The sequence below is a fragment of the Musca autumnalis genome, unplaced genomic scaffold (assembly GCF_047663935.1).
Source record: "Musca autumnalis isolate F117 unplaced genomic scaffold, ASM4766393v1 scaffold_3, whole genome shotgun sequence".
Taxonomy (NCBI): Eukaryota; Metazoa; Arthropoda; class Insecta; order Diptera; family Muscidae; genus Musca; species Musca autumnalis.
In genome coordinates, this window is record NW_027411866.1 from 215,489,297 (window position 1) to 215,509,639 (window position 20,343).

Here is a 20,343-nt window from a genome sequence, read left to right on the forward strand (position 1 = left end):
CAATTATTTCGTTGACCATGGGCTTTAGTCGTTCGCACAATATCCCTGACACGATCTTGTAGGTAATAGGGAGTAGACTTAGAGCATACAGTCTTATCTCCCTTCTTGTGGACGGGGCACAGGATACTCAGGTTCCAATCGTCGGGTACTCGTTCTTCCTGCCAGATGGTGCTAACTAGCTGATGAATACACCTTATCAGCGTGTCGCCTCCGGTTTTGAACAGCTCGGCTGGTAAGCCATCGGCACCTGCTGCCTTATTATTCTTCAGCCGATTTATTGCTGTCTTTGCCTCATCTTGGCTGGGCGGTATACATTCAATACCATCTTCTGGGATTGGGACTGTGGTATATTCGTCGTCTTCGCTGCTATTGGATACCAACAGATTTGAAAAATGTTCTTTCCATATCCTGAGTACACTATCTGTATCAGTTACCAAATTACCTTGCTGGTCTCTACAGGAGGATGTGCCTGTACCAAAGCCATCAGTTTGATGCTTGACTCTTTGGAAGAATTTTCGGACTTCATTCTGGCATCTCGATTTTTTCACACTCTCGCTTTTCCATCTCTCTCTTTTTCCTGCGGAAAAGACGTTTCTCCTCTCTCCTTTTCTCCCTGTATCTCTCTCGTGCGCTACGCGTTGCTACGGATTGTAAAGTAGCCCTATATGCCGCATTTTTCTCTTCGGCACTCCTCATCATACCATGGTTTCCTTGGTGGAGGTCTCTGGTATCCAAGTATGGATTTTGCGGCTGTTTGCATGGAGTGGGCAATGCTTTGCCATTGCGCTGAAATGTTATCGGGATGAGGAGTGCTTTGATTTAGCAATTGGGCTAGTTGAGTGGAATATGCTGTGGCTATCTGTTGTGATTGCAGATTACCAATGTTTAACTTTCGTGTTGTGTCTTTTCGTACTTTGTTTGCTACGTTTAAGCGGGTGCGTACCTTTGCTGCAACAAGGTAGTGGTCCGAATCAATGTTTGCGCCTCGGAACGATCGTACATCCAACACGCTCGATGAATGTCTTCCATCTATCACAACATGATCAATTTGGTTTCTTGTTTTCTGATCTGGAGACAGCCAGGTGCCCTTATGAATATCGAGATGATTAAATCTGGTACTGCTAACTACCATCTTTTTTGCAGCTGCAAAGTCTATCAGCCTCATACCATTGTCAGATGTTTCACTGTGGAGACTGAATTTCCCGACTGTTGGGCCAAAGATATTCTCCTTTCCATTTTTGGCATTAAAATCGCCTAGAATAATTTTAATGTCATGGGCAGGGCAACGGTCATGACTCATGAGTTTCTTCTAAGCGCTCGTAAAATATATCTTTAGTCTGTTCGTCTTTTTCTTCAGTGGGAGCATGAGCGCAAATAAAGCTGATGTTGAAGAATTTAGCTTTTATTCGAATTGCAACAAGTCTTTCATTGACTGGGGTGAAGCTGGATACCAGATGTTTTAGTCTCCGACTAACTACAAATCCACAACCAAACTCATGCTTTATGTCATGGCAGCTATAATATAGTGCGTCACCTTTAGGTGTTGTTGTGACGCCTTTCCCAATCCATCGTATTTCCTGTATGGCAGTAATATCGGTCTTGTACTTTTCAAGTACGTCTGCCAATGCGAAGACTGCACCATCTCTATAAAGAGTGCGAACATTCCAGGTGCAGATTCGCAGATCATGGTCCATAAAACGTTTGCGGGGTTCGTCAACTTTAGAGGGTTTGTTTTTCTTTTCTTTCGTTTTTTCATAGTAGGCTGTTTTTTCTAGGGGAGGGTTACTAACCCGACGTCCAAACCCAAGTTTTTAACGTTCTTATGGGTGAACGCGCGGCACATGTTAGCTCACTACCTTTAACGGGTGTTAAAGGCAGTTCCCTAGGTGACACCACGGGGAGGTCAGTGTCGACATGGGATGAAAGAGGGACCAAGATAAATCCTGGGCTTTGCCATGGATTTAAAACCGGTCAGGACTGTTCCTTGGTATCTTCCATCCCCTACGTCAGCAAGGAAAATTGCCTAATATAAATATAGACTTATTTTAAAAGCGATTTGTGTTTTTTGCAAAACAAAAAAAAATAATGGGTATTTGCATTTTTGTGACACTCTATGTGAATGTTCTTTAAACACAATTTATTGTGGCATACCAGTTTTTTAAGGTATGCATTATGCATTTCAGAAAACAAAACATATTTTGGGACACTCTAATGTGTATACATACATATTTGGAAAATGCCCTCATATAAAAGGCCCACCATAGCATAATTTATTGTTATTCTAATTATGTTTTTTTTGGGTTATGCATTTTTAAACATAAAATGTTAGGACACCCTAATGCAACTACATGCATTTAAGAAAAAATTATATACATTTTCATATGACCGACCATAACACAACATTAATTTTTATTGGTTTTTCGGGTAAAATTAAAAACTTTGTTTTTTTGCTGGGACACCCTAATAAACATTATGTATGTGAAAAATTCACATATTTATATGGCCCACCATAATACCAAATTTATTTGTTATTCTAATTATTTTTTTTTTTTGGGTTTTGCATTTTTGTACCCAAAATGTTGGGACACCCTAATACAACTACATACATTTATGAAAAAATCACATACATATTTATTTGACCCACCTTAAACACAACATTAATTTTTGTGGGTTTTCGGATAAATTTTAAACATTTGTTTTTTTTTTTTTTTTTTTTTTTTGCTGGGACACCCTAATAAACATATGTGAAAAATTCCCATATTTATATAATACAAAATTTATTGTTATTGTATTTAATTTTTTATATTATTTAATTGTGTGAAATTCTTGTTTTTTTTTTAATTTCCATTCAGCAAAAAATATTTAAATTGGCAAAACAATCAAACATTAATTTTTGTTTGTTTGTGTTGTTGTATTTATTCCCATATTTTGTTTGGCATAAAATATTATTTCATTTCTATGAAACGTGTATTTGGACAAAAACGATATTCTGCTGCTTTGGTAGCAACAAAAAAAATGTTTGCCTGGGTTTTTAATGAATTCTAAAAGAACGGCAGTCAAAGTGAGTGAGAGGAGTGCGCGGTTGGTAGACCGAAGGGGAAACTCACAAAACACGACGAAGAAATTTTGCTTAAGGTCAGGGCAATATATAAATAGCAAAAAATATAAAAAAAAAATAATAAATATACATTAGAAAATACAAAAGCAAACATTTTGACGTGCTCCTCCTCCTCCACCTCCTCGGCTGTTTAAGTTGAAATGTTTGGTCGGTGCAGCTGACAGGCAGCAGATACACTGCAAGAAAAACAAATGGGGATTAAGAAGTTTTGTGATAATTTACAAAATAAATATTTGTTAGTTATGTTACTTAGTTCTGGGAATTTTTTATGTCTCACGAATAAATTCTATTTTTCGGAAATGAGTCATATATCAAAATTATGTGATAAATATATGTATATCGCACATGTTCAACAAAAAGGTAATAACTCAAAATTGTGTATCTAAACAAAACCCAGTTGATATACAAGTAGTGAATCTGAAGACATAAATAGTGACATAATGCTAGTTCTAGACAAAAGAGTAGACAAAATAATGTAAAATTTGTACAGTTAGTGGAGTTAATCATTATTTATTATTTTTTTAACAAAAAGTGAACATTTAAAAATTTTGAGTTACTACCCTTTTGTTGAACACGGGCGATAGATAAATATATATATACCTCAAATTAAAAAAAAATATATATGTATATACACATACATATATTTTATAATCCCATAATTAAGAAAAATATTTTATGAGACAATTTGGAAACATTATTTTTATAGGCAAATCAAAAGATGATCCCATGATTCAGCAAATGGGTTTTGTTAAGAAAATGAAACAACTGTGTACCATGGTGTATACCTTGACATCACATTTGTATATCCTCAGCTTTATGGCTACATAAGGGGTACCTACACTTTGTTAGGTTAATATCAAATTAGTGTCAGATAATTTGGAATCGATTTAACCATATCCGTACGTCTACCTGTCTATATGGCTGGCTATAGTACTAACTGTAAATCTCAAACCGATTTGGTCCAAACTTTATGCGTCGTGATATTTTTCTTCCAAACTAAGAGCAAGTTCAGAGATGGAGCCTATAGATCCACACATTTGTGTACCTGCTCCACAAAAAGATAATGAACCAAATCCTGACACTGACAACTAAAATGGCTGATGAGCATGATAATTTGCGGATTGAGTATACGATCTGTAGTATGATTCTCTAACCCATTTTTTGAGTTACCGACAATTGTCGGTAAAATTATAATGCTTATAATTTCGTTAATTAGCGATGTTTTTCAATAAATTAGCTACAAATAAAAAGAAGTCGCAAAGTTCTACCGATAGCCAGAGTGTTGTCAACTTTTATTTGATCTATTCATTCATAATTTTGAGTTTTAATTTTACTGATTTTTGTCGGTAACTCAAAAAATGTGTTAGAGAATCGCACTACTGATCGAAATTTTACAAATCGTAAAAGATTTTTTTATATTTAGTAATTAATTTAATTTTAACTACTATTTTGTTAACATTTTAATAATCTTCATTGTTTTATCGAAATTTCATTTCCTTCTGCATTCTCTTTTTTCTTTGCAGTTGAAACAGAAACAAGAATTACAAAAACAAATGTTACTCCATACATTTCAAGAAAAATCCAAGCAATTGGAACTCCAGCACAAACTACAATTGGAACATAAATTTCATGTAAGTATTGAAACGGTCTCTATATTGAAATTAAAACACCGATAGACCTCATTGTCCTGAATACAGCAATATACATTTTATCTACGAGACATTCAAAGTTCTAAAAAATCTCGTAGCCGTGCAAGTCTTAAATCCCCGTTATATTGGGATAAACTATAATTTATAAGAAAATGTAGTTCGCATAGCCGAACACCAGTCCATATGTGGAAGTCTTAAATTTCCGGCCAATAGTAAAATTTATAAGAAAAGTACTGTTTTAACACAGTTAGGGATTATTTTTATATTTTTTATCTGGAGTAGGGATGTCGAACGGGACAGGTTTCGATATTTCCAAATTCCTAAATCCTGGTTTTCGGAATTTTTTTCGGGGCAATTTCGGGACTGCGGGATTTGTCCGAACATGTCATCATAAAAGAATTTTAAATTAAAAAAAAAAAAAACAAGTAAAAAAGTATCAGTCGGCTTTGCCGACAGAGATATACCCTCAGCCCATGTGAATTTAGACACTTTTTAGACATTTGAACTTGCCGAAAAAGAAATGTTGACTAGGATTAAAGTTCAAAGGTGTTGTGGAGGAGGTACTTAAAGGAATGGACCGACATAGTCCATTATCGAAGTGGATCTTATTTTGGGAGTCATATCTTTTCTATACATATCGCGCCCACTAGTCATTTCAGTGGGCCATCGTATAACTTTTCGACATTTTTTAAATATTGAGGAAGTACAGGAAGATGTGGACCAGAAGCTGAACTGAAGCCGAAGTGTGGACAAAATATGACGTAGGCCAAATTTTGGAACAAATCGGTTGATCAGTTCGAGAGTTATCGTGCTCTCCAGCCACTACATATTGTGCCTAAGGGGTTTAAAAACTTTCGGCCTGTTTTCTCAAGATGTGTGGACTTGCCCCTGAAAAAAACTTTTACTATCGTAATTGAGGCAGCGAAAGCAAGTTGCTTCAACAAAAATCAAAGTGATTCGATATCAGGTTTTATAGTGAACTTATCCGAAATTTTATGTGGGAGGTACCGGATGGAGTAGACAAATATAGTCCATATTTGAACCTAACCTATGTCAGGTAGATATATAAGGATGTGTAAAGTATGGACCAATTCGGCCACTTCCTTCAAGAATTACCGTACGAAAAATTTTTCCGAAAATTTTTGAACTTTTGTGGGGGAGGTAACTGAGGGAGTGGACCGATATGGCTTATCTTCGAACTTAAACTATGTTTGGACAAAATATTACTAAGGCCAAATGTTGGACCTAATCGGCCGATCCGTTCTGGAGTTATCTTGCGCTCCAACCATCTCACATGGCGTCATAGGGGTTTTTTGCAACTTTTATGCAATTTTCTAAGGAAGTATGGACTTGCCCCTAATTAAACTTGTACCATCGTATGGTGGGCAGTGAATACAAGTCGCTAAAACACAAATCAAAGTGATTCGAGAGATGGCCCTAAACTGAACTTTTCCGAAATTTTGTGTGGGAGGTACCCGAAGGAGTGGACCGATTGAGACCATATTGAAACCTCATCTAAGTCTGGTAGAAATATGACGTTGTGCAAAGTATGGATGAAATCTGTTACTCCCTTCAAGAGTTATCGTTCGTACAAATTTTCCGAACATTTTCTAACTTTTGTGGGGGAGGTACCGGAAGGAGTGGACCGATATAACCCATCTTCGAACTTAAACTAAGTTTGAACAAAATATTACGAAAGCCAAATTTTGGATCGAATCGGTTGATCCGTTCGAGAGTTATCGTGCGCTCCAGCCAGACAGACAGACGGACGGACATTGCTCATTCGACTCCAAATTGTCTGAAACACATTTCGTCCAAACATACTTGGGGTCTAAAACCATTATTTCGATAAGACACATTTTGCCCGTATGAAAGTGTATATACCCCCGTTAGCATAAATGCTGAGGGTATGGTTGGTTGGTTGGTTTACGTGGTGGCTACACTTTATAGCCTCAATTAGTATGTAAGGAATACGGTTTTGAAAACCACACCACTCGTTCAAGGATTGTTATTTCGTAGTATTAAATTGGCAGTTAAATCCAGCCTGATGAGTTGAGAAATCGTAGAAGGTCTCCCGGGCCTACTTCGGCTATCTCGGCTATATTATGAAGGAACGGCTGTCCTATAGCTTTAAGTCGTCGTTGCATTAGTGCAGGGCAGGAACAGAGGAGGTGGTCAACAGTTTCCTCCTCTTCTTCATCTCCGCAGCTGCGACAGTGGTCGTTGTGTGGTATATTTAAGCGTTTTGCGTGGTTACCGATAGCCCAGTGACCGGTTAATACTGCAATAAGTCTTGCCAGGTTCCGTCGATTTTGGCTGATTAGGAACTTTGTGCGTTTGGCGTTGTATTGAGACCATGTAGATTTTGATATTCGGCATGTTTCCGTTTTGTCCCATCTAATCTCGGCCAATGATAGATAGTATTTGAAGATATCCCCTTTAACTACTCCTATTGGTGTTGCGACTGACGCCTTTGGGTGTTCGTTAGAGGCGGATCCTGCTCTGGCTAGTTCGTCCGTTTTCGTTCCCATCCAGTCCCTTATGGCCTGGGATCCAGGTAAGAGTTACTCTTGACAGACGCCCTAGTTTAGCAAGTTCTTCTTTACAATCTTTCACTAGCTTGGATGTGGCAGAGTTTGATTTTAGTGCAAGGAGTGCCGCTTGACTGTCGACAAAAATTCCTATAGAGTTTGGTGTGTGGAGTTGTAAGAGAATAAAACAAGCTTCCTTTATGACCAGTATCTCCGCCTGAAAAACATTGCAGTCGTCAGGTAGCTTTATGGATGTAGATATATGTATTTGCATCATATGAGAAGACACCAGAACCGACTTCACATTTCATCTTGGACCCATCTGTGTATACATTGATGTCATGACCTATCATTGGTGATCCATTATTCCATTCTTTCCTGCTTGGAAATTTGACTTCAAAGGGATGAGCAAAAGTCAGGGTATAAATATTTGTTTCTTTGGGACCCCCTACTGAACACTGAGCTTCCCCTTACTTCAAATTCAGGAGAAGACTAAAAATAAACAGATCGACTATTAGGCTGCCTTTGACACTTCTACATATATCATCAAAGATGTTTCAGGTCAAGGCCTTATGTTTATCGGGATATATCCAGGGGTTTATAAAATATATATGTATATTATTAATCTTTCCAAAAGTCAGACATCAGAAAGCTGATATCACCACAGATACTGCCTACTCCGCTTCCGATAATATATCAGCCAAATGTGAAATTATTGTCCACAAACAGCCACAGAATCCACAGAGGTCCCCAACAAGTACTACTCTGCAAACAGTAGCAACATGTATCACTCGGGACAGCCGTCGTTATCAAAATACGCTACTACCCCGCAGTCCTCCAACAGCAGCCGCACACACAGTGCTTTACACCAGCCTTTGCGTTTCACAATCTCTGAAAATACATCCTTTTTGCAAATTAATTGCAATGGATTCGAGGAAATAGTGGACTTTATGAGTCGAAAGAATATCATGGTCGCGGCGGTGCAGGTAACCAAAATCAACAGCAACTGCAGCTTACAGCATTGTGATGGTTACATTGTACAGAAGAAGGATCGCACCAGAAATGGAGGTGGCCGAATTACTTTCCTATTGCACCAGCCTATTCAACACAGACCTATCTCCCTTCAATCTGGCTCTAATGACCCTTACATGGAATGTATGGAGATAGCAATCAGGTGTGGAACTACCGAGGTAAAGTAGCTTAACGTATACATCCCACCGATAAATAGCTGTACTCCAGCCTATAGGCCCAACATTAGTCCGCTTTTGGAAGGTTACAAACGTGTTGTCTTGGGGGACTTTAATGACCATCGTGAGTTGTGGTACTCCGTCCCCGGCAGGGGTGGCACAGGGGGTCCAGGCCCTCTCTGAAGTGTAAATTTTTCATAAAATTTTTAAACATTTTGCTTCCATAAAGTCATATTTGTTCTAGTGGAACCCAAACACTCATTGGCCGAGTTTTAGAGTGTTCACTAGTCACTGCTTGAGAGATCTACCGAACCATTCTCATGTTCGGGTAGCAGAAAGGGCGTTCCGAGACATTATCACTGATGCAGCCACTCGCTATATATACCAGCACAAGCGGAACAAATGGCTAGATCATCTAAAGAGTTGCAACATTGGAGAGGGAATAAGCGAATTGATGGCAACGGTTAAGACACTCTTGAACCCTGGAAAGAAGGAAGATTGGACTTCAGTCACGTTTGGCCACATTACGCCGAATGATCCGAAGAGGTGCGCAAGTTATTTCAATCAACAGTTTGTCGAGCACCCGGGAGTGACAGGGCGAAGAGAAGAGTACTACGTCACATCAAATTTCTTTGTGCAGAGGATGAATCACCACAAGTTACAATGGATGATGTTGCGAATGTCATCAGAAATGCTAAATCATCCAAAACGTTGGCTCCTGACGGAATCTTCATAGTACCATGCTGAAAATCGAATATTTCACTAAAGTTCTCAAACTGTTGCAAGACACCTACATCGTTCTCAAAATCTGGAAAATGGATAGGGTGATCCCGCTACTGAAGGCAGGCAAGAACGTTAAGCAACCCTAACCCGATTTCGCAAAGACCCTTGAGGCTTTAGCTGCATAACGGCGTGTCCTAAGACACCACTTGTAGAGAAGTTTTACATGGCTGAAAGACTCAGGAAATGTCACCAACATTACTGAGGGGTATTTTGCCACCGTTGAAAATTTTGATGTTGACTGGTATGGGAATCGAACCCACGACCTTCAGCGTGCAAGGCGGGTGTGCATACCATTGCACCACGGTGGCACCGCCAACCTTACTGAGGGGTATTATGCCACCGTTGACATTTTTGATGTTGCCTGGCCGGGGAATCGAACCCACGACCTTTAGTTTTAGAGTTGCACAATAGCCATTTTAGTATGTGTCAGGAGGGTTTTGGTGCTTGGCCGCTAGAACAACTTACTGAAAAAAGAATCAAAACGATGGGAGAGGGGCTCTTTAACTTCACTTTCTTTCGAATTTTGTGTGGGAGGTGCCCGAAAGAGCCCATATTTCAACCTGATACATGACTGGATAAAATAATATGATGTGCAAAGTCTGCACTAATCAGAAACTCCTGCGAGAATTATCTTGGGAAGTTGGCATTTTGGTTGGTGCTGTCAGGGTTTCTTGGAACTTTTAAGCCAATATCTTAGGAAGTATGGACTTGCGCAAGAAAAAAAATGTACCGTCATAAATGTAGTCGCAAGGACAACCTGCTGAAAAAAATTCAAGACGATCCGAGAGGAGCTCTTAAACTTCACTTTATCCGTCAGTCTGGGTTTAATGGAAGTTTTAAGCCAATATCTCAGGAAGTATGGTCTTGCGCAAGAAAAAAATTATACCGTCATAAAGGGAGTCGCAAGGACAACGTGCTGAAAAAAAATCAAGACGATCCGAGAGGAGCTCTTAAACTTCACTTTATCCGAATTTTGTGTGGGAGGTACGAAGAAGTGGACCAATATACAAAGAAGTGGACCAATATACTCCATATTCGAACCCGATCTATATCTTGAAGGAATAATACGATGTGCAAAGTTTGGACCAAATCGATTGCTTCCTTCGAGAGTTATCGTTCACAACATTTTACAGGCAAAATTTTGAACTTTTGTGGGGAAAGTACGCGAAAGAGTGGACCGATATGGCCCATCTTTGAACTTAAACTAAGTTTGGACAAAATATTCCGATATCCAAAATTTGGTTCGAATTAGTTGATCCGTTCGAGAGTTATCGTACGCACCAGCCAGACAGACGGACGGACATGGCTAAATCGACTCCAAATTGTCTGAAACGAATTTCGTCCAAAAATACTTGGGGTCTAATCCCGTTATTTCCATGAGGCACATTTTTGATCGTATCAAAGTGTAGGGTATATATGTATCTAGCCTAAAGGCTGAGGGTATAATAATTGGATGTGTATACGCCAGTCGTACGTGGAATTGAAAAATAAGAAGTCCAAGCCCCGTAGAGTGAAACAGGGAGTTCCCCAAGGTGGAGCGATATCTCCTGAACTGTTTAACCTCCACCTCTCCTGCATTCTATCCCCTCCATACGGCATTGAGATCGTAACGTATGCGATTGATTGTACGATCTTAGTGTCAGGTACCTTCCCGATTGTCATTTGTGAAAGGCTGAACTTCTATTTGACCGATCTTACCAGCTTTTTCCATGCGAGGAATATGCAAATATCAGCCACTAAATCTACTGTGCTGAGTTGAATGTCATGGTCGATGGTAGCAGAATTCCAACCACAAACTACCTCAAAGTTCTTGGGGTCACATTCGACAATATGTCCAATTCATCTGCGCATGCCACAGCTACCTGCGACAAGCTTAGATTTAGGAACAAGGTCTTCAAGTCCTACACGGCAGTAATTGGGGTGCAGATAAAGGAACCTTGTTGGCCACATATAACGCGATAGGTTAGTCTGTGGTAAATATTCAAACCTGTCAGAATGCGGCCCTGAGAACTGCAACAGGTTGCATGCTGATGTCTTCAGGAGATTATCTGCATGAGCAGACAACGATTTTTCCGGTACAACAACACAATGACATGCTTTCGTTGCGGTACTTGTCCGGGAGTTACCGTTAGAGCAATCCTAATCACCATATGATGGATAGGACGTTTTGATAGGACCCCATATAACGATATCGGCGGTTTAAGGTATTTTCATATTTTTAATAGGTATTTAGAGATTCTATTTTAGTTTAGAATATTTCATGATGGAGGGTTTAAAAATGTTGGCCCGGTCGAAATGAAGGCCTTTTCATACTGAAAATGGCCTATATCCGTATATGATTTCATATAGCCTCCATGGAACGGTATCTCCCGAAGGTTCAAGCCAGATTATGCAATCGAAGTGGGTGAAATTTGAAATTTGTTCTCGCCTAGGGATAAAAACCTTCTTATAGGGAATTATCAACATGATTTTTCGTTTTCGGTACCGCTCGATTTTTGATATGCTGAATGTTCTTGACCACATTGACCAATTGAAACGACTGGAATTTGTGTAGAGAAAAAGATTCCAACCAAACGAACTTAACGCCCGTTTTTACTTCTTTCCAGTGTTTACGTTCTTAACCTAACCTCAACAATATTAAATCCAATAAAATGTATTTTTTCTTATTTTTAGTTTGCGGTGCATTCACATGGCGCTTTTCAGGAATTACAAGAGCAGAGAATTGTTACAGCCGCCGTAGAGGAACAACAGCAACGGGAGCGAAGAGAAAGGGAGCAGCGTGAACGTGAGGCGGCGGCAATGGTTAAACGCAAAGAGAACAGTGCAAATGCTAGTCCCGAGGTTAAGCAAATTTTAAATGTAAGTTTGAGAAAACTTGACAAAAATTCAACAATTTGTAATTTATTAATTAAAAATTTGAACTTTTTTCACCCCCCCCTTCAGTGTTTCATATTGAATCGCAAACAGGCAGCATCCTCACCAAATGGCATGCAAACAACCTCACCCTATCGCAACAGGTTCGATAAACAATAAAAATACTTGATGTTTTTTTCTTTGAATTTAATATTTTTTTTAATTTTTTTCAATTTTCCTCACGCAGAAGTGTTGTTAAAAGTTCATCTGGCGAATCGCTGCCAGCCGGCGCCGTTACCAGTTCACATCCATATAAAATTCCTCAACCGCCACCATCATCATTACTCAAATATGAAACAGATTTTCCTCTGAGGAAAACTGGTAAGAAAATATTTTGATTTTCGTACTTTTGTTTTTTTTTTTTTTATTTTTAATTTTGTTTTGTATTAATTTGTTTGTTGTTGTTATATTTGTGATTATTTCTAATGGAAATTTAATCAAATTGCCCCCCAAATCCATTTTGAGTTTCGTTTTTTTTTTTTTGTTAATTTTTGGCTTCTAATCTTGCATGTTCTTGCAAGCTGAATGCCATAATTTTTGCTGCTGTTAGTTGCTTCAATTAAAGAGTGCCCACTAACCTCCTTACTCTAATATTATGGAGATTTCTTTCAGAAACACACAAACCTATACACCAAAAATGGGTTAAAAAAAGTCGTTAAGTTCCAGCCGAGCCGAACTTTTTATACCCTCCACCAAAGCATAGTCTTAATTAAAACGACCATAAATTCCTCAAATGCCTAAATTTTCTAATCTAAGCCAAAAAAATCTGTTCACCCAGGTGAAAGGTACCACTATATCAAAGCAATCCCACGGCAGCGGGTTCTTTGTACCGGATTGACCCGGAACTACACAACATCATTGTTCCGGCCAGCGGCTGCCACCTCAGTGTACATATGTTTGTGTTTGTTTCGTTTTTCTGTGTTGGGAGCAGCATATCCCAGAATGCCTGCTCCGAATCTTTTTGGTCCGTGCCGGGACGGAGGAAAACCCAGGACCAATATATTTGTGGTCGGTTTGTCACATCCGCATCTTCACCCACATCCAGCCTTCGGTGAGATGCAATAGATGTCAGGAGTGGATGCATCTAAGGGGTTGCTCTGGACTTGTCCACGTGAGGGACTACGACAGGGACTATGTTGCTGCATGCTGTGTGAATACAGTCCCCAGTGAGTTGTCACCGGATTTCGAAACTCCCTCGTCATCTGATTATGAGACTCCCCCGCAGTCCCCTCGACAACAACCGCACATGAAGCCTTTAACACCAGCCGATGTTGTCCCAATCCCGGAAAATCCATCCTTTTTGCAATTTAATTGCAATGGACTCCGAGCTAAGATCGAGGAAATATTAGATTTCATGAGTCGGAGGAATATCAAGGTCGCTGCGGTGCAAGAAACCAAGCTCAACAACAACTGTAGCTTACAACGATACGATGGTTACAACGTGCTAAGGAAGGATCGCACCAGAAGTGGACGTGGGGGATTAGCTTTCCTATTGCATCAGTCTGTTCAATACAGACCTATCTCGCTTGAGCCTGTCTCTAACGACCCGTACATGGAATGTATGGGGGTAGCAGTCAGGTGTGGAACTGCCGAGATAGAGTTGCTGAACGTATACATCCCGCCGAGAACTAGCTTTATCTCAGATTACGTGCCTAACATTAGCCCGCTTTTGGAAGGCCATATTCGTCTGGTCCTGGGGGACTTAAATGCGCATCATGAGATGTGGCATTCGGCCCTCGGAAACGACCAGAGAGGTACAGCGCTGGCTGAGCAGATTGATAGCTCTACGTTTTGCACGGTCAATGAGGACGCCCCTACCAGAATTAGAGGAGAGTGTCACAGTTCGCCTGACATAACCATCGTGTCACCTGGTCTGACAAATGACGTTACCTGGCAACCCGTCATTTCTCTTGGATCAGACCATCTCCCCATAATTGTCTCCATTAGCAGACCACCCGACTTCATCACCTCTGAACGCCGCACGTTTGTTAATCATAAAAAAGCTTATTGGCCGAGTTTCAAAGAGTTCACCAATCACCGCTTCAGAGAATTGCCCAATCCTTCTGATGTTCGTGTAGCGGAATGGACGTTCCGGGACATCATCACTGCTGCAGCCGCTCGCCATATCCCTGCTGGTCCAATACCCGAAGTAAGACCAAATTTCCCAGCAGAGGCGACGGGATTAGCAAATGAGCGTGATGAGCTTCGTCGTATCAACCCCAATGACCCCAAAGTCAGGGAGCAGAAACTGGAAGTTAACAGGCTGGTCGGCGAGCATAAGCAGAACAAATGGTTAAATCATCTGAAGAGTTGCAACATTGGAGCCGGTATAGGTGAATTGTGGGCAACGGTTAAGCCACTATCGAACCCTCGAAGAAGGGAAGATAGGACCACAGTCACGTTTGGCGACGTTACGTTGACTGACCCGAGGAGGTGCGCAAGCTATTTCAATCGACAGTTTGTCGAGCACTCCGACAGTGACAGGGCGAAGAGAAGAGTATTACGTCGCATCAGATCTCTTCCTGCCGAGGAGGAACCACCACAGTTTACAATGGATGACGTTGCCAATGCCATCAGGAACGCTAAATCATCCATACCTGATGGAATCTCCATGGTAATGCTGAAGCAGCTGGATGAGCCGGGAGAGGAGTATCTCACTAAAGTTCTCAACTTGTCGCTATCCAACCTCATTGTTCCCGAAGTCTGGAAAATGGGCAGGGTGCTCCCACTACGGAAGCCCGGCAAGTATGCCAGCAAAAGTGAATCGTACAGACCGATTTCGCTTTTGTCGCCCGTAGCAAAGGCCCTTGAGGTCTTAGTCCTCCCCAGTATCAGAAATAGCTATCAAGTTGCCGATCATCAGCATGGATTCCGTAAGCAGCATGCACGACAACTGCGCTGTACGCCATTACCACACATATTTGTCAAGGACTCAACCAGAGACGGCCGTGCGTTAGAACAGTGATGGTGGCGCTTGACTTATCAAAAGCCTTTGATCCACGCTGTTTGAGGACATTGAGCAGACAACCCTCCGGCCAAGCTTGAAACGTTGGATAGTCAATTATATGTGTGGACGCCAGTCGTGCGTGGAATTCAGGAACAAGAAATCCAAACCCCGTAGAGTGAAACAGGTGTGGTGATATCTCCCCAAGGTGGGGTGATATCTCCGGAAATTTTTAACCTCTACCTCTCCTGTATTCCGCCCCCTCCAGACGGCATCGAGATCGTAACGTATGCGGATGATTGCACGATCCTGGCGTCAGGTGCCTATCCTGATGACATCTGTGTGAGACTGAACAACTATTTAACCGATCTTACCACCTTTTTCCATTCGAGGAATATGCAGATTTCCGCCACAAAATCAACAGCCACTCTGTTCACCACATGGACAGCGCAGTTTGGAAGAGAATTGAATGTCGTGGTCGACAGTAGCAGAATTCCGACCACAAACTGCCCCAAAATCTTAGGGGTCACATTCGACACTACTTTCAAGTCGCGCACGCCACAGCTATCTGCGACAAACTAAGAAGTAGGAACAAGGTCTTCAAATCCCTAGCCGGCAGCACTTGGGTTGCAGATAAAGAAACCTTGTTGACCACATATAACGCAATAGGTCGGTCTGTGGTAAGCTATGCGGTGCCAGTCTGGTCCCCGAGATTATGTGATACGAATTGGAAAAAGATTCAAGCTTGCCAGAATGCCGCCCTGAGAACAGCAACAGGGTGCCTCCTCAAGTCTTCAGTGGACCATCTACATGAGGAGGCAAAGATTCTTCCAGTAAAGCAACACAATGAGATGCTTTCGTTGCAGTACCTGCTTGGATGTTACCGTGTGAGTCATCCCAATGACCATCTTGTAGGTAGGCCCGACACATTCAGGCAGATCAGGAAGGATATCCATGCTCTAGAGGGAGAGGTCCAACGATACAGGAGAGAACCCCTAGATCAACAAGCATATCAAGCAGGTTTGAATAGCATTCACACGGACGCAGTTGCCAAGGCCTTAAGCAATTATTGTGTGAATAAAGTACTCGGAGTACATCCCCCATCTATCGCAGCTGAGGAGCGTCAGCTGCCACGACAAACCAGAGTAGTTTTGGCTCAACTACGCTCGGGATATTGCAGTCGCCTAAATTCTTATTGGGCGAAAATCGATCGTGCCTTGCAAAACATCTGGCCAGCATGCGGCATGGGCCCGCACGACACAAAACACCTTTTCAACTGCCCAGCCAAACCTGTTACAACAACAACAACTATATCAAACTGTCGACCTGGTGGTGGAAAAGTTTTATAACTGCAGGGAATCTCAAAAGTCAAATTACGGGTACTTCCGTCAACTAATGTAGATATGACCCTTAAATGCCGAAAATCCGGTGGTAACTTTATATGCGAGCTATACCAAAACATGGACCTACATATGTTGACGATTTTTAGTGAAGAAGTTTCGTGACCATATAGAACCTCAAATGTCAAATTACAGCTAATTCGGTTAAAAATTGTAGCTAAACCCTTAAAATACCGAAAATCGGGCGGTACTGTTATATGTGAGCTATACCAAAACATGGACCTATGTTGACGATTTTTAGTGAAGAAGTTTCGTGACCACAGATATCCTCCAATGTCAAATTTCAGCTAGTTCGGTTTACAATGGTAGCTAAAATCCTCAAAACACCAAAAATCGGGAGGTATTGTTATATGGGGGCTGTACTAAAACATGGACCTATGCCCATAATTTTTGGAATATAAGATTGTTGATCACTAGGAACCCTAAATGTCAAATTATAGCTAATTCGGTTTGAAAATGTGACTAAAAACGTCAAAGTACCTGAAATCGGGCGGTTCCGTTATATGAGGGCTATACCAAAACATGGACCTGTGTTGACGATTTTTAGTGAAGAAGTTTCGTGACCATATAGAACCTCAAATATCAAATTACAGCTAGTTTGGATAAAAATTGTAGCTAAAGCCCTCAAAATACCGAAAATCGGGCGGTTCTGTTATATGGGAGCTATACCAAAACATGGACCTAGGTTGACGATTTTTAGTGAAGAAGTTTCGTGGCCACTGATAACCTCAAATGACAAATTACAGCTAGTTCGCTTAAAAATTGTAGCTAAAATCCTCAAACCACCAAAAATCGGGAGGTACCGTTATATCGGAGCTATACCAAAACATGGACCTATGTTGACGATTTTTAGTGAAGAAGTTTCGTGACCACAGAGAACCTCAAATGTCAAATTACAGCTAGTTCGGTTAAAAATTGTAGCTAAATTAATCAAACCACCAAAAATCGGGAGGTATTGTTATATGGGGGCTGCACTAAAACATGGACCTATGCCCATTATTTTTGGAATATAAAAATGTCAAATTATAGCTAATTCGGTTTAAAAATCTGACCAAAAACGTCAAAATACCGAAAATCGGGCGGTTCCGTTATATGGGGGCTATAGCAAAACGTGGACCGATATGGCCCATCATCGAACTTGACCTGCCTGCAAACAAAATACACATCTTCCCAAAATTTGAGCGTCCTATCTCCATTTTTGTGGATGCTAGAGTGATTACCACAGACGGACGGACGGACATGCATACTCATGCAGACTCAGAATTTTACCCTGATCAAGAATATATATACTTTATGGGTCACAAATGATTATTTCAATGCGTTACAAACGGAAAAACAAGCTTCATATACCCTCAATACTAGGGTGGAGGGTATAAAAATTAAAAACACATTTTAGGGTTAAAACCGGACCTTTTCTGATTCGTCCCCATCAGCTACGTTATAGAGAAGTTGTATGGATCCACTAATTATATTGTACTACAAAAGTTTTGTTCTGGCATATACATTATTTTTGGACTTCCCCCTGAACACAATTTTACCGTCATAATTTGGGCCGCAAGGACAACCTGTTGCACAACATTTCTAAACGAGCTCATACATGTCCTTGAATTATTGGGATTTTCGATATATGGGGTTGAATTATCCCAACTCTACTGTATATGTTTCAGAATCGGATTTTATAGAAATCAAAAACCAATTTCAATTCTTGGAATAATTTGTTTGTACAGTACACGTAGTATTTATATTTTCAGTAATATTTATTTTAAAAATATTTTTATTTCAAAAAAATATATGTATTTATATGTATGTAAATTTTAAATGTTAACATCACACCACCTAACAACTACCCCCTTCCTCCCAACATGCAGCATCGGAACCAAATTTACTGAAAATGCGTCTAAAACAAAGTGTCATTGAACGTAAAGCCCGCGTAAGTGGACCAGCTGGACAGCGACGACATGAACGTCTATTGCAGGCTGCCCAACGACGGCAACAGAAACAGAATTCAACCATAACAAGTAAGTACCAGCTATCAAATGGTTTGGGTCCAAAGACAATATTTTTGGACACAGACAGAGAGAGCGAGTCAAAGAGTTAATACAAATATTATATTTTCAAAATTCTTCAAAGGTTTGATATCATATTTTTATTTTGCAAATTTATTCTATTTTTCAGAATTTTTATTTTTTCAAAAATTTTTGTTTTGAAAAAATTTATATATTGTTGTTGTTATTTGTATTTTAATGTGCTCTGGCTTTGCTATTTTTAATATTTGAATATTGTTGTATATAAACATTTTTTTGTTTAATTTTTTTTATTTAAACATTATTGTTTTTTGTATTAACTCTGACAATACTAATCGTTAGCTATAAATCTTTTGAAAATTTATAACGAATATATTTTATTTATTTTATAAGTTGGTCTGTTTTTAGATAGGACAGTGTTACGCGTTTTCACATTTATAGAACAAAACAGAAACCAATTTTTCTAGGGAGATCATAGATGGCCTTTGAGACCATCTATCCAACGATAGATGGCCTTTGAGACCATCTATCCAACGATATATGGCCTATGAGACCATCTATCCAACGATATATGGTCTTTGAGACCATCTATCCAACGATAGATGGCCTTTGAGTCCATCTATCCATCTCTCCAGCGATAGAGGGCCTTTAAGACCATCTATCCAGCGATAGAGGACCTTTAAGACCATCTATCCAACGATAGATAGCCTTTGAGCCCATCTACCCAACGTTAGATGGCCTTGGAGCCCATCTATCCAACGATAGATGGCCTTGGAACCCATCTATCCAACTATAGATGGCCATGGAACCCATCTATCCAACGATAGATGGCCTTGGAGCCCATATATCCAACGATAGATGGCCTTTGAGCCCATCTATCTAACGATAGATGGCCTTTGAACCCATCTATCCAACGATAGATGGCCTTGGAGCCCATATATCCAACGATAGATGGTCTTTGAGACCATCTATCCAACGATAGATGGCCTTTGAGTCCATCTCTCCAGCGATAGAGGGCCTTTAAGACCATCTATCCAGCGACAGAGGACCTTTAAGACCATCTATCCAACGATAGATAGCCTTTGAGCCCATCTACCCAACGTTAGATGGCCTTGGAGCCCATCTATCCAACGATAGATGGCCTTGGAACCCATCTATCCAACTATAGATGGCCTTGGAACCCATCTATCCAACGATAGATGGCCTGGGAACCCATCTATCCAAAGATAGATGGCCTTGGAACCCATCTATCCAACGATAGATGGCCTTGGAGCCCATCTATCCAACGATAGATGGCCTTTGAGCCCATCTACCCAACGTTAGATGGCCTTGGAGCCCATCTATCCAACGATAGATGGCCTTTGAGTCCATCTATCCAACGATAGATGGCATTTGAGTCCATCTATCCAACGATAGATGGCCTTGGAACCCATCTATCCAACTATAGATGGCCTTGGAACCCATCTATCCAACGATAGATGGCCTGGGAACCCATCTATCCAAAGATAGATGGCCTTGGAACCCATCTATCCAACGATAGATGGCCTTGGAGCCCATCTATCCAACGATAGATGGCCTTTGAGCCCATCTACCCAACGTTAGATGGCCTTGGAGCCCATCTATCCAACGATAGATGGCCTTTGAGTCCATCTATCCAACGATAGATGGCATTTGAGTCCATCTATCCAAGGATAGATGGCCTTTGAGTCCATCTATCCAACGATAGATGGCATTTGAGTCCATCTATCCAACGATAGATGGCATTTGAGTCCATCTATCCAAGGATAGATGGCC

General features: G+C 40.6%; 1 protein-coding gene across 12 annotated transcripts in view; it reads left to right on the plus strand.

Annotated features, from left to right (window-relative positions):
- The window catches only part of HDAC4 (histone deacetylase 4), a 176,818-nt gene that overhangs the window by 146,928 nt on the left and 9,547 nt on the right, over positions 1 to 20,343 (plus strand). For 8 of the 12 annotated variants that reach the window (XM_073976676.1, XM_073976672.1, XM_073976673.1 and 5 more), the window contains 4 exons: positions 4,642 to 4,749; positions 11,942 to 12,127; positions 12,212 to 12,285; positions 12,369 to 12,502. In XM_073976676.1, the coding sequence (XP_073832777.1) occupies positions 4,642 to 4,749; positions 11,942 to 12,127; positions 12,212 to 12,285; positions 12,369 to 12,502 (502 nt within the window). Of the gene's footprint in view, positions 1 to 4,641; positions 4,750 to 11,941; positions 12,128 to 12,211; positions 12,286 to 12,368; positions 12,503 to 18,393; positions 18,544 to 20,343 lie in introns of all 12 variants that reach the window. The other 4 variants (XM_073976670.1, XM_073976679.1, XM_073976671.1 and 1 more) reach the window with 3 other exon arrangements.